At 35.7% G+C, this 16250-nt stretch overlaps 1 protein-coding gene across 2 annotated transcripts in view; it reads left to right on the top strand.

Moving 5' to 3' along the window:
• Nucleotides 1-16250, top strand: part of LOC136847431 (substance-K receptor-like) — a 442207-nt gene that overhangs the window by 405944 nt on the left and 20013 nt on the right. Inside the window, exons 7-9 of one of the 2 annotated variants that reach the window (XM_067119122.1) lie at nucleotides 7446-7614; nucleotides 9108-9155; nucleotides 10320-10431. In XM_067119122.1, coding sequence (XP_066975223.1) covers nucleotides 7446-7614; nucleotides 9108-9155; nucleotides 10320-10431 — 329 coding nt within the window. The remainder of the gene's footprint in view (nucleotides 1-7445; nucleotides 7615-9107; nucleotides 9156-10319; nucleotides 10432-16250) is intronic. The other variant, XR_010855747.1, reaches the window with a different exon arrangement.

Here is a 16250-nt window from a genome sequence, read left to right as displayed (position 1 = left end):
AAGATTAAAAATTCCCAGGATCAAATCATTTTCCCCGCAACCTCCCAAAATCAACCACGCCCCCACTTTCCCAAATCCCAGAGAAACTCCTGTTAGAAAAAATCAAATAAATTTACTTCAATCCAAACTTCACGTAATCTCGGTGATACCAGCTGCCGTCTATCAGCAAGTTATGACTATAAAAGCTTCACCAAGTTCAAAAAACTTTCCTTCTCGCTTCGTTCATTAAACGTCTCAAGTTACTGGTGCCTCACTCCGTCGTAATGATTACTGAGGTTTGGACAGCAATAGAGTCCTTCGGTCCCCAGATAAACCCTCTTCTCTTATTGCTTCTTACTTTAACCTCGTCAATCTCTTGGGATTCTCCGCTCCTTACTCTAGATCCCAATCTTTCATTTTGTTCGAATTCAGTTTAGCAGTTTTTTTTTTCCACACTCATATATATATATATATATATATATATATATATATATATATATATATATATATATATATATATATATATATATATATATATATATATATATATATATGTGTGTGTGTGTTACTGAATACATAATACGTGATGTGATATATGTCATTTGTAAAAGTGACTGAAACTTGAAATATCTGCATGCGAAAAAATAATGCATTGTATATTTTTATACTATGTATATATAAAATAAATTTGTATATATATATTTACATATATATATATGTGTAAATATATATATACAAATTTATTATATAATATCAAAAATATACAATGCATTATTTTTTTGCATGCAGATATTTCAACTTTCAGTCACTTTTACAAATGACACATATCCACATCATGTATTGTGTTTTAGTAACCATAATCCCTATAGACAAATACGAAGGAAGCAAAAATAAACTTCAATGGAATGAAATAGTGAAAGCTTAAAGTAGCATTATTTTTTTTTGAATAGTCATTCTACCATGGGAAAATTACTAACAGAAAAATCATCATCATTCCCTTTCCTATATTTAATTACATCATTTGATCAAAAGCATATACATATACATTTACATATACATGTGCACCATGTATACTGTGTACATGTATGAATATACTGCGTATGTACATAATGTATATATTTATATATACCTATATATATATATATATATATATATATATATATATATATATATATATATATATATATATATATATATATATATAATATTATAAAGAATGTTGGTCCTTCACACCACCCCGGGGAAAATAATACATGGTGGTGTTAGCTACGTCTGTCTGGGTTCCAGCGGCGTTGGAAGACCCAGACATACTTAAATTACAACTATGATACGGGATGCTGGAAAAGTGAGGAGATATGTGGAAGAACAGAAAAGATGTCAGTGGCCGAGTTTTCCAGAGGCTCTTTGCGTCACACGGCCGGCGTTTGTGGTGAAGAGACATTGTGTGTGTGTGCGTATGTGTGTAAGTATGTATGTGTATATATATACATACACATATATATACATATATATACAGTGTATATATATGCAGTGTGTGTGTGTATATATATATATATATATATATATATATATATATATATATATATATATATATATATATATATATATATATATATATATATATATTAGCTGACCCACCCACCACACTGCCTGGGAAAACTGAATGACAACCGATAAATTCTTTCTCTCTCTCTCTCTCTCTCTCTCTCTCTCTCTCTCTCTCTCTCTTCTCTTTCTCCTCCCTACACCCACCTCCACTCTCTCTCTCTCTCACTCTCTCTCTCTATCTCTCTCTCTCTCTCTCTCTCTCCACAACTCTTCCTCACTCTTTCCCTCGTTCTCCCCCTAACACCCCTTCCACTCTCTCTCTCTCTCGCTTCCTCTCCCTCTCACTCTCTCCCTTTCCTATTAAGATAGTTGCTTCAATTACAATGCCCAACATTTTTGACACTTTATATTTAACCCATTCTCACCCCCCCTTCTTACCAAGGCTGAACTTGAACTTGAAGGCATCGGAAGTGTCACTATTCATCTCAGCAACCTCGAAAACTATGGACTAGACACTACTATCTGTCATTTTTTACATTTTATTTTTCACCCCTTCTCACCTGCCCACCCACCCCCCTTTCCTATCAGGGCTGAATTTGGACTTACAGGGCACCGGGAGTGTCACTATTCATCTCAGCAACCTCGAAAACTTTGGACTAGACACTAATATCTGTCGTTTTCGGTTATTTTTACATGTCACCCCTTCCCACCCCCAACAACCTTTGGTTCTCGTGATGTCTTACCCCCCACAGTATTCTTTTCCAGATAGTAAGTCACATGTATACCGAAATGAGGCATGATAAACACGTAGAGTTTATTTAGTCACTAAGTCTACAGGCAGAACCAGCCCGGTTTCAAGGAAGCCCTTCCCACTCCCACCCCTTAGGCACCCTTTGGGTGCTAGTGATGTCTTACTCCCACACTATTCTTTTCCAGATAGTGAGTCATACACACACACACACACATACATATATATATATATATATATATACACATATATATATATATATATATATATATGTGTGTGTGTGTGTGTGTGTGTGTGTGTGTGTGTGTGTGTATTGTGCAGAGAGAGAGAGAGAGAGAGAAAGAGTGCAGATCTCCAGAAAGGTTAAACACGTGTACAGTTTGCTGTTCTGGTGAAGCAGATTTGTCGACGTTCATTCAGGATAATAATCTCTGTGAATCAAACACTTCTTCTCCACGATGTAAATTATCACCTTCCTCAACAAGAAAGCCCACACATGGACGCACACGTGTGTCTGCTCAGATCAGTTTACGCTCTTTTTATTCTCGGTTGATTTTCGTTCGGTTTTATTTTATTTGTTTTCGTTTCTGTTTCAAATTCTCTTTTGCCTCTCGTTCACAGTCTCTCTCTCTCTCTCTCTCTCTCTCTCTCTCTCTCTCTCTCTACGGACATAATTACCAAAGCAAACCTTGAAGGAGAATGTTGGGATCTTTCTCTTTTCTCTCATAAGGTCACAATTACAAGAACAAATCTTAACGGAAAAAGTTGGCATCTCTCTCTCTCTCTCTCTCTCTCTCTCTCTCTCTCTCTCTCTCTCACACACACACACACACACACACACACACACACACACACACCCAAAGACGACAAAAACAGCAAACAAAGTCCCCCATGAGAATTCAGGTTCCTTGCTTGCTTGTTCGTAGCTCTGTCGCCTAAATAGAATGGACCGACTACCGCTGTCCCTCTCCCAAACCAACGACCATCATACTCAGACCTTTGACACAAACAACTGAAGATCTATGGAGCCCGGTAGCTGACATACGTATTCTGGCTGATTCTAGTCCCCCTTTAGTTAACACTACCTTGGGGCAAGTTGAAGAGAGGGGCCACTGTAGCTTCTGCGACCACATTTATGTCTTCCTTTCGAGAGGAAGTCCTTTAGCCTTTGACTAAATAGTCCTCCAGAAGGCAGTGGAGCTGCATCCAGCAAGGGAGATTGACAGGTTGTAAACTTCATGATGAAGTGACTTGGAATTCTCTGCTATTTAAGGATAACTTATTCTGTCTTTTAGCCAGAGCTTTGAGACTGGATGCCGTTTAGCCTCATGACCAAAAGTAACAGATACAACAAAACAAAAACGACAATAGCCAAAAAATAAGTACTCTCTCTCTCTCTCTCTCTCTCTCTCTCTCTCAAACACACATGAAACAGCCAAGTGTACATCTCTCTTGGTCTCTCTCTAACCAATAAATATAATCCAAGGTATTTATGCACAGAAAGAGAGGATAAGAGAGAAACAATGAGAGAAAGAAATATTCATAGTTAATGGCAAATAAATAAAACTGAAAACGAAGACAAAATATCAATTACACTTATAAGATCTTAGTAGAAGAGAGTTCAGGAATGAATATCCTACGAAATGTACATACTCATAATTGAAGAAATCATTAAACTACAGACAGAAGCCAACTAAAGGAAAGAAGACTTTGTCTTCTTCCAAAAAATGGAAGAACTGCAACCAAATAGGCGTAGCTGATGAGGTGAATCTCACCTGTAGTCACTTACCGAAACAGCGGATTGTGAAGCGTTAGATATTTTGTTAAATTAAAAAAATGTGAAAAAAGGAAACGAATCAATACAAAAGGATTTCTTGCATAATTATTAACTTTAATATTGAATGACTTATTGCCCAGCGTGACGCTGTTTTATCTGGAAAATAAATTAAATTTATTCCTGACAATTTATATTCGCGTAAAAGATCACGACCATTCGTGACATAAGCATATGACAACACAACTTATATTATTTTCTTAATTAAATTTATATTCATATCAAAACAACATACAAATAAGCAGTACCAAGACCATCCCATGTAAATAATAAGTAGATGAAAAAGCCTACTCTCTCTCTCTCTCTCTCTCTCTCTCTCTCTCTCTCTCTCTCCCTACAACACAAATAGTTTCTGGCGCCGAACTTGACAAATGGGCCAATTTGATGGCCCGTCGAGGACGTTAATCAAGACGTCCACCGCCCAAACTTAAGGCTGACATTTGAATGACAGAGACGAGATAGTGGACCTTCTGTCCATAGCTTAATGGAAGTTGATGAAGGCAAATGGGGTCTCTTTGAGATTACATTCTCAACTCGTTGGTCCTCCTAACTCTTTCAAGAGAACTTGAGCCCATGGCCGATTGTCCGACGCCTATTATATCAATGAGGGTCAAGATCTGGGGACGGAGGGAGGGGGAGGAAGGGGGAGGGAGGAACAAGTGAGGAGGCGGTTCTACTTAGATTCGACTTGAAAAGTAAATAATACTTTATTTCACACAGAAGTGACGGATTACTTTGCTTTTGTTTGTTGATTTTTTTTTTAATTTACATGCGTTCATATAGCAGACAGTTTAAAGATTGCTTGATCTGATTTTAAAATGGCCTCGCAATCACACTTGAGGTAAATACTTTGTCATATTTGCTTTATTAAACTAAAATATTTTCTCTTTCTTCGAATGTGGACCTTCTACTCTCTGGATGCTTGTTTGGCAAGGAATACGTGTTATAATTCAACAATAAATATAAAAAAATTAAATGAGAATTAATTACAGTACATCACAAAACGCAAAACCTTTCTGAAATTAGCCTGTCTTCTAAAATCATCATGTCACTGTGTACATCAATGTACACACACATATACATAAATATATATATATATATATATATATATATATATATATATATATATATATATATATATTATATATATATATATATTTATATATATATATATATACATACATATATATGTATATATATATATATATATATATATATATATATATATATATATATATATATATATATAGATATATATATATATACTGTATATATACATACAAATATATGTAAAATTTCTATATGACTAGAAGAGTAATAATATCTGAATTACTCAAATATGTAAAATTTTAATGTCCAAAATATAATCAATATTATGAATTTATACGGCATTTTTAATCTAGAGAGAGAGAGAGAGAGAGAGAGAGAGAGAGAGAGAGAGAGAGAGAGAGAGAGATCTAAATCATTTCCGTGAAACAGTGACAACCATCTTCGTTATCTCTTCCTGCAAAGCACAAAATCCTCCACCAGAAAAATGTTCCTATTCTTCGCCCTTACGTCAAGCCATGAAACTGACGCTTTCTAATTTTATGGCGGGGTAGGGGAGGTTCGGGGATGGGAATTTGGAGGCTGGGTGGGGATGGTGATATCTGCGTGCTGACGTCACCGCGGGAGAAGTCTATTATAGATTATCCAATTTAAAAAAGGCTGCTCTATGGAGGATGCAGTGTCCTGATTACAGGTCCCAAAGAGATCTATGGAATTTTAATATTTCCTTCATTCACATTTCAATATATATATATATATATATATATATATATATATATATTATTTATATATATATATATATCATATATATATATATATACATACATATATATATATATATATATATATATATATATATATATATATATATATATATATATATATATATATATATATAATCAGAAATCAAACGTCCTTTAATATCCAATTCATTCCATATATTTAGTAATAAGTCCACCGTCCCGTGGGGACGGTGGACTTATTATCAACTAAAAATCTGTGAAAAAATATATTATTTCTACTCAATTAAAGGACGTTTGTAAGGATTATATATATATATATATATATATATATATATATATATATTTATATAATATATATATATATCATCCCAGAGTTTACCATCTGTGCCTACTCAAGTCTCTCGTAAGCTCTATCTTGCTTCACCTCAGCCTCCAGGTTCTCATCCAGGTATGCCTGGGTCTTGCATGTCTCCTGGTGCCCAAAGTAGCCCAGCTGACAGTATCACCTACTATTTCGTACCGGTTGAGGACGTTTTGAAGCCATTTTTCATCTTTGTCTTTCTACACATGGAACTTCCGCAATATTCCTTATGATATCTTTCCTAACTCTGTTCTGTCATCTGATTCTTACATTCTTCTTAAATCTTTTTCATATCCAAAAATCTCTTAGACCGTTTCATTGTCATACCACGACTCCTGGCTATAAAGCGATACAGGTCGTGCTACAGTGACTTATAATATCTTACTTCCGCATATAATTTCAATCTACTTGGCTCCCAATACTTATTCAGCCCATTGCTTCATTAAACTTTTTTAGTCTTCCACCAAATTAGAACTCAAGAGAACTTGTGCTGGATATAACTGTTCCTAAATGTTTGAGAGATTCCTTTATTAACTCTTTCTCCTTAAAATGTTATTTCACCCCTTTGTGCACAGTTTCTCTTCATACTTCTGTTTTCCTTAGATCTATTTTGAATCCCATCTCTTTAAATATATGACAAGATCTTCTAGCAAGCTTTGTAAGTCTTGTGGTGATAAAAACATCATCATCTGCATAATTCAAGTCTGTAAAATTTCTAGCATTAGTCAAACTGAAGCCTTCTCTTCCATCGCCACCACTTTTTTCATTGTAAAATCTATGACAGTACGGGCGAAATATCGTTCTCGAATAGCACCCCACTTTTTTTAATGAAAATTCATCAACATTAACTTTGCAGTTACTCTGTTCATGGATATTTTAATTTAGCTTTAAGAGTTTCACGGGAATGCCATAGTGACGTAAGATTTGCTAGTCAAGTGCCTTCTCGCAATCAGCAAAAGCCACAGAACGTAGATTTTTAAATTCCATACATTGCTGCAGTGTCTTAACACGATTACTTGATTTGAGCAAACCCTACCTTTTCTAAAACAAGATTGTTCGGATCTCTCTCTCTCTCTCTCTCTCTCTCTCTCTCTCTCTCTCTCTCTCTCTCTCTCTCTCAATTTTCCACTGTTAGGTCATGTCAAACCCAGCATTCCTAATTCTCCCCTATTCATTTTCTTGCAGCTTCCGGAATGGTTCCCCGCCCTGGAATTCTCTGCCTACTTCGTAGCCTACTCGAATTCGGCTCTCAACCCCATCATCTACTGCGGATTCAACGACAACTTCCGCAAAGGGCTTGTCGCTCTCCTGACCTGCAGCCGCACCTACTACGGCAGTATGACCAACCACCGGCGTGAGTATTTAGCTTTTTCTGTAGCTTTGTACACATCAAAAATCAATTATCATCGTCATTATATTACTGACCTTTCATGTTATATCCTTGATAGCAATGAACTAATAACTTTAAGACGAAGGTGACTGTAATAATAAATAGATTTATTATCACTATTCTTAAAATTAAGTAGTTCGTTCCAAGACATTACAAATATTACCAAACAAATTTGATCATTCGTCCTTGATCAAAGCACAGTCTTTCAAATGACTTACGAAACATTACCAACAATTTTTTCACAGAATTTTTCTTATTAAAAAGTATCACGAAAGTCAGTATTCGTATTTGAATCTGGGTATGGATCATATCCATATTTCTTAGCTAAAGACTAATATTCCATCCTCATAGTGAACTGTAACCAGTCTGCGAACTTTAATCTCACTCTATGTATACACTACATCTACATATTTAGTAAGCCACCCCTTATCCAACGCCACTCCCCACTCTCCCCTATACTTTTCGATATCGTCACGAAGCTCTGCATGCAGACCCTAGAGAGAGAGAGAGAGAGAGAGAGAGAGAGAGAGAGAGAGAGAGAGAGAGAGAGAGATATTAAGTGTTATTTGGCGTCATAGCCGCGAAGGTCACTGACGCCGAGTCTCAACTTACCCGGGTATTATTACAAAGCACTTGCCATTTTTATATTGTGTGTGTGTATATATATATATATATATATATATATATATATATATATATATATATATATATATATATATATATATATAATATATATATATATTATATATATATATTATATATATATATATATATGTGTGTGTGTGTGTGTGTGCACATATTCATAGATATGGATATATATTATATATATACACATATATATCAGGTACTTTGGAATAATATACATACATAAATACATAAACAGGCCTACGTATACGTGAGAATTTTTGTATCTTATACAAGAGTAACTTTTCTCATGTTAACAAATATTACGCCACGAAAATCGTTAATACCCATTTCACTCTAACTTGGGAATCACTTACACAAAAGGTTAATTATAATCGATAATTGCTTCGTCCCTGGCAGGAATCACACCGTTGCCTGGTTTAGAACCATTTTATCAATTTCAATTTCTTTGAGTGAAAATTATTCCCAAGGTATAGAGAATTGGTAAATAGGATAACAACCGATATTTGTGGCTTTATGTATATGTATGTATGCATGTATGTGTGTATATGTATATACATACATATATATATATATATATATGTATATACATATATAGATATATATATATGTGTTATATAAGTATATAATATATATATATATACTTATATATAGATATATATACATATGTATATATTCATTAGAGAGAGAGAGAGAGAGAGAGAGAGAGAGAGAGAGAGAGAGAGAGAGAGAGAGAGAAAGAGAGAGAGAGAGTTCCATTTATTACTGAAATCATGATAATAAATGTTTCATCCTTTTTTTTTCTCTCACAGGTTCTACTACAAGGTTTACCCTGGGACATGACCGCGTCGATACCCAAGGTCGGTCAATAATTTAAACTTTTCGCTTTACTGTAAGACAAAATGGTTCTATAATACTTTATTTCGAGTCCATATTTTATTTCAGACATTTCTGCACATTCTGACTTTTTTTATTCCATATTTTCTCAAATGTTATTTTAGCATGATTTGATTTTAACTGTACATTTTTTCAAATTGAAACGATCAAGTAAAATTAAGTTATTTGTTCTTTGTTTTCTTAGTTTGTGATTTTCAAACTGGAAATTCATCTTTAAAGCAAAAATGAACGTCATAACATATTAAGAAAGGCTCATAATTTATCATCACTTATGTGTATCATTAATTGTGTGTAAAGATAAATTACTCTACTCAAAACTTATGTAATAATAATTTGAAATAAGAGTGAAAGGAAACTGACTGAAGGTATTTTGGAACGAGTATCATGAAAATCTGATAATAATGTCTGCTTCTAGAAGTGCTGCTCCACTACTTATGTTTCTTCCTCTCAGTTCTTTGGCCATTTTGAAAACTATAATTACGCAAAATTTATAAAGAAATGAACGTGAAAACATCACATATCGCCAGGACAACATGTATATTGTCTTTCCTTAGAAGAATCCTTGTTGAAAGACAGAGACGCAGATGTGAGTCTAACTCAAATTACGTACATGCTAATCAAAAACTGTGTAAATTAACGAATGGCTCTGAAATTTAGAAAGAGCCCCGTAAGGTTTAATTGCAAATCAAGGCTATTGTTCTGGCGACACAGGGTCAAAGGGCTGGAGGACAGAATCACAGATTCTTCACAGCCTTATAAATTCACCTCATTAGTACTTTAATTAGGTATTCGTTTGTTTTTAGGGAGTAGTTACCTTTCTTTCTTTCTATTTTTCAAGGCATTGTTATCATACTTTCACAAAACTTGCTCGAAAATAGCTTTGTTATATAGAAACAGACGTCTACTGGAAGATCGCAAGAATGCAAGGGAATGCAAAAATGACATCAGCAAGAAATGACAAAATGTAACGATTGTATATAACTGAATCCTGCCTCACTTGCATGTCGATTTACAATGCTAACGACACTAACTACTAACAACTCACTAACTATGTCCACTTCCCCTCTTGTTCCTTACTAACATTCCTTACTAACAAGCGACTAACAACTAACACCCTCCTCAACCAGGTCCTTGGAGAGGAGGAGGAGTGACAGGTGGTACTCGAGAAACAACGACGGGATGCTCGGGTCCCGAACCAGCTGTCCTCCTCGAGTTCAGCTCACTCAAGAAAAGCAGCAGGTGGGTTCTGGGAGGAACCCCTTAAGGGAAGGGGAGAGGGGAAAGGGGTGGAAATGGAAGAGGGGAGGAAAGGGGTTGGGAGGGGAGGGGAGGGGTTGGGAGGGGAGGGGAGGGGAGGGGAGGGAAGGGGGGGAAGGAGTTATGTCTCGGTCACAACAACATTCCGGGAAACAGGGTCGTTGGGTGGGTGAGTCACGAGGAAACTTGATTTATCTATTCTTCTAAGAATTCCCTTTTAAATACAAATCGCTTTGGTTCTTCAGCTGAATTTAGCATAAGCGTGTGTGTGTGCGTATGTATGTATGTATGTATGTATGTATGTATGTATGTATGTATGTATGTATGTATATATATATATATATATATATATATATATATATATATATATATATATACACTGTATATAGTCTCAGCAGGAAAAGAAGAGCGCAAGTTAAGAACCACCACATTTTATTAGCGACGCGTTTCGTTGTTTCTTCATAACAATTTCAAGCCTAAAAGAGACATTACAATATTTCAGTAGTTAAAAGGTTATTCAATCATTATTGGCTGACAAAGCTGAGTACAGGTGACAACAATTGAGATAATTGGTAAGATCTTTAAAATGATTTACAATAGCATACAAACTACTTGGGTAAAACAGAAATTGAACAGTTTACATTAGAAATGAAATATTAAATCATTTATATTAAAACCAAGGGATAGGATGAATTGTCAACGTTAAGCTCTGGTCTTCTAAAAAAAATATTTCAATCGACTCAGAGATTCTCAATAATGATTCTGCATTAAAAGTACCAAGAACAGTCAAATTTTCTAATCTTCTACCTGTATTACATTCCTCTAGATGTTGTAAAATAGGTGATCTGGTTGGCTTGGCCAGCAAGCAACCAGTACGAGGAGAAATGCCATAATGTTCGGAAGATCTTTTGTCCGGACTGACCTCTTTGACTGGCCAATATAGGGGGCGCCACACGCGTCACACTTGCAAATATAGGTGATGCCAGACAAAAGATCTGAAGGTAGTTTATCCTTATGGTTTAACAACGCTTGTATTATGTGCGGTTGTTGGTAAATATCAACTTGGGTTTAATGTGGGGAAAGCTATACTTCAACATATTTTTTAATTCTCTTGAAACGTATTTAGAACATGGATCACTTATATATGGTAATTTAAAATACATAGTCAGTTTATCAACCCTTGGTATATCTATTTTGCTACTTATACTAAGAGATTTATTTAGGAAATTTTTTACTTCTTTATATATATGTTCACAGGATAAGCATTATTTTTGAAATAGTTTAAAAGAAGTTTTATTTCTGAGTCAAATGACTTCCTGGAGCTGCAAAGAGAATATTCTCTATATATTAAAGTCTTTATGTTATTTATCTTAAAACTAAAGAATGTAGCACTTTGGAAATTCATTCCAAGACCGGTAAAGTGCTACATTCTTTAGCTTTAAGATAAATAACATAAAGACTTTAATTGATAGAGCATATTCTCTTTGCAGCTTAACCTTGACAATTCATCCTATCCCTTGCTTTTAATATAAATTATTTAATAATTCCTTTATAATGTAAACTGTTCAATTTCTGTTTTGCCCAAGAAGTAGTTTATATGCTATTGTAAATCATTTTAAAGATCTTATCATTTATCTCTATTGATGCCACCTATACTCAACTTTGTCAGCCAATAATGATTGCATAATCTTTTAACTATTAAAATATTGTAATGTCTCTTTTAGGCTTGAAAATGTTGTTATGAAGAAACAACGGAACGCGTCGCTAATAAAATGTGATGGTTCTTAACCTGCGCTCCTCATTTCCTGCTGAGACTGAGATTTCCAAACCATCTGTCTACTTATACTATATATATATAATATATATATATATATATATATATATATATATATATATATATATATATATATACATTCATATATATATATATATATATAACTGAGTATATATAAACATTCATAGAGTATATAGCATGGAACGTGATGAATATATAATAAAAAAGACAAAATCCACGAAGAAAAGAAAAACAATGGAGTGCTGCGAGACCTTTCGACTATCGTCCTTTACTTAGCAGATTGAAGAAATATAAAAATAAGTTTACAAAGAAAGCTCTTATAAATGACAGATGGGGATTACAAAAGAAAAAATATGTACCTGGAATCCAACACAATTGAAGAATCAGTAGAACTAATTTTTTGCTTGTAAAAATGTTCATCTTGCAAAAATTATTATTGTTTACAAAAAAAAAAAGAATTACTGAGTTGTTTTATGACATTTTTTAGTGGTCAGTCACCTCCTTGTATAATCTTTTAATTGTCCTGCCCTGCTCCTGAACGGTTGATCCTAACCCTTTGTAAAACCTCTTCAATGCTTAACCCTGTTTTGGCAGTTCTACTAATTCTTCAGTTGTGTTGGATTTCATGTACATATTTTTTCCTTTGTAACCCCCATCTGTCATTTATATGAGCTTTCTTTGTAAACTTATTTTTATATTTCTTCAGTCTGCTAAGTAAAGGACGATAGTCGAAAGGCCTCACAGCACTCCATTGTTTTTCTTTCCTTCGTGGATTTTGTCTTTATTTATAGAGTATATATATATATATATATATATATATATATATATATATATATATATATATATATATATATATACAGTATATATGTGTGCGCATGTGTGTGTGTTTGTGCGCGTGCGCGCAAGAGCAAATGAAACCATATCCAGCAAATGATTCGCAATCCAAACTACGGCAGGTAACGCATTCGCCAAATATGATGACTCCGACCGACAAATTGCAATTTGGTAAAATTAGCCGCTATTTGACAGATCCAAAATGGGGCACAAATTTGCTCCTTTTACCGGGGAATGAGGCTCGCAGTCAAAATAGATTGTTAATTAACACGACGATGGACTGGCTCGCAAAATCGAACAGGAATGATTTCCGTTTCGCAAGTGCTCGCTGCTTCGTTACCACCATCAGCAATACCAGTAATGATAGCGGTGACGACACAACCACAAAAGCGGCAGTTAAAATAATATCATGATTTTAAGACAGTGTATGTCAAGAACAGTTAATAGTAATATCTCTACACATACAGTTACATATAATGGTAAAACGGCACACCTCTCTCTCTCTCTCTCTCTCTCTCTCTCTCTCTCTCTCTCTCTCTCTCTCTCATATACCTCTAGGGGAATACAGTTTCCTGCTCTAATTATCTTGGCCTAAGAAATACAAGCATACATGCACAAGCCTAACAAAGATGGCATACACACCACGGACAGTAGGTTACACATTCAGGAATATAATTTTTACACAAACTCATCACGATGAACGCAACAAAGTACCTATTTATAATTACTCAACATTCTAGTATCCAAGCACAGCATGAGCGCTGTTGTAAGCACACACCTTGAATGACATGCAGATAATAAGACTATATATACACATACATACACTTTTAGGTGTATATATGAAAAACAACACACTCAGGAATATAAATCTTGTATATTTTAACATACAGCACACTAGACGTACATGCAAAACGCACATTTTCATGTGTACGCCAGACCTGGGGATGCACACAGACTTATATACAGAGAACAGAACAGAATTTAGAATTTAGACCAAAGGCCAAGCGATGGGACCTATGGGGTTATTCAGCGTTGAAAGGAAAATGGACATTAAGAAGGTTTGAAGGGTGTAACAGAAGGAAAACGTTTTGCAGTTGCACTATGAAACAACTGTTAGAGGTGGTGGAAAGTCAGATGGAAGAAAGAATATGAACGGAGGCACAGTAAAAGGAATGAAAGAGGTCGCAGCCAGGGGCCGAAGGGACGCAGCAAAGACACTTAAGTAATGCCTACAGTGCACCACGTGAGGTGCACTAACGGCACTACCCCCTGCCGGGGTACAGATTTACATTAATACATGTTAACTGAAGCCATGAAATATGCTCGGGACAGTACTTTATGCATGCTGATGAAGACAGGATAAGTCAAGAGATATAAACTTTAACGTGTACGCAGTAAGCCTGGGAAATAAAATAAGGAAGGCCTCATTTGCATGTACACAACTAAGATTTCATATACACCGGCAACGGGTCACACATGAGCAGACACAGAAGTTCCTCGTTGGAGGAGTGGGTTCCGTTCTCAGCTAGCACTCTGCTGGCAGCGAGTTCGAATCTCCGACCGGCCAATGAAGAATAAGAGGAATTTATTTCTGGTGATAGAAATTCATTTCTCGCTATAATGTGGTTCGGATTCCACAAAAAGCTGTAGGTCCCGTTGCTAGGTAACCAATTGGTTCTTAGCCACGTAAAATAAGTCTAATCCTTCGGGCCAGCCCTCTCTAGGAGAGCTGTTAATCAGGTCAGTGGTCTGGCTAAACTAAGATATACTTAACTTCATGTACACAGAACACAAAAATTCAGCAGACATAAATGTGCACTATGCATCAGGTATAAAAAAAATAAAAGATACATACACATTGGAGCAAGCATACATAAAGGACGTACATTATCTCATGTACACTAGAGACAACATGAACACAAAACAATTTTCCTCCTTAAAACCACTTTAACCCTTTACTGCAGGCCTAGAATTTTTACGCATGTAATATTTCTCCCTCGGGTGCTCTTGGAATTTCTTTAAACAGAATATTAAAGCTCACGAGTTATGCCAGATGTTGCAGAGAACTGCAGAGGCAACCATTCGGTGTGTTATACACGAGTAACACTGCCGACGGCTGTAACGAGTTCGTTTTGCCGCTCGTCTTTCCCTTAACGAAGTTCATTAACGTGAAGGACAACGAAAATCAGATGACTGTCCTCCTACAACACCCGATCGTGATAAGGATATGGAAGTAGCATCCTCGTTTCGAAACTATATGCTAGCAAACGGTACGCTAACACCTATCGAAGCCAGTCCCACTATGAGAGAGAGAGAGAGAGAGAGAGAGAGAGAGAGAGAGAGAGAATCACCATCATCACCTCCAACGCCGCGTGACGCAAAGGGCCTCCATCGACACTCGTGTCCTTCCTGTTTGATCTTTCACAAATCTCCAAAAATCTCCAACCTCTCTTCTCAAATTGGTTCTCATCCAAGTAGTTCTGGATCTTCCTGTTCTTCTGGTGTCCACAGCAGCCTAACTGACACTATCAAATTCTATTCTCTCACGGATTGTGCGAAGGACATGTCCAAGCATCTCCCACGGATTGTGCTAAGGACATGTCCAACCCATCTCCATTTCCCCTTCATCATCATCGTATCTTCATATGGAACTTCCTTAAAATCTGTTATTGTATCATTTATAACTCTACTGTGCCATGTTACTCAACAATCTAGTATCCGAAGACAGTCTGATATATATATATATATATATATATATATGCAGACACTTAAAACCCATGGGTTCTTGTAGTTACAAAACTGCGGTGAGAAATCCTCGTGATAAAATGGATGCAGATCTAGCAACATCTGAAACACTCACTGAGAAATGGAAGGTTAACACCTTCTGGCAGAACTACCTCTCAAGTGGGATGGGAGAGAGAGAGAGAGAGAGAGAGAGAGAGAGAGAGAGAGAGAGAGAGAGAGAGAGAGAGAGAGAGGGGTGGGGAAGGTGAGCCAGAACTTCGCAGATACAAAAGTTGATCTGAAGGGACGTAAATATAGAGAAATGTTAATTAAAAAATGGATTTAACAATAAAAGATGTAAATGGAAATATGCTGCGTGAATTCCATACAGTCTTTCGTCAACAGAGCATTTTGAAAATTTGTTTTAAGTGAAGGATCCACACACTAT

The sequence above is a fragment of the Macrobrachium rosenbergii genome, chromosome 16, assembly GCF_040412425.1.
Source record: "Macrobrachium rosenbergii isolate ZJJX-2024 chromosome 16, ASM4041242v1, whole genome shotgun sequence".
Taxonomy (NCBI): Eukaryota; Metazoa; Arthropoda; class Malacostraca; order Decapoda; family Palaemonidae; genus Macrobrachium; species Macrobrachium rosenbergii.
The sequence above is the reverse complement of the archived record's forward strand: the minus strand, read 5'-3'. Positions and strand labels throughout refer to the sequence as shown.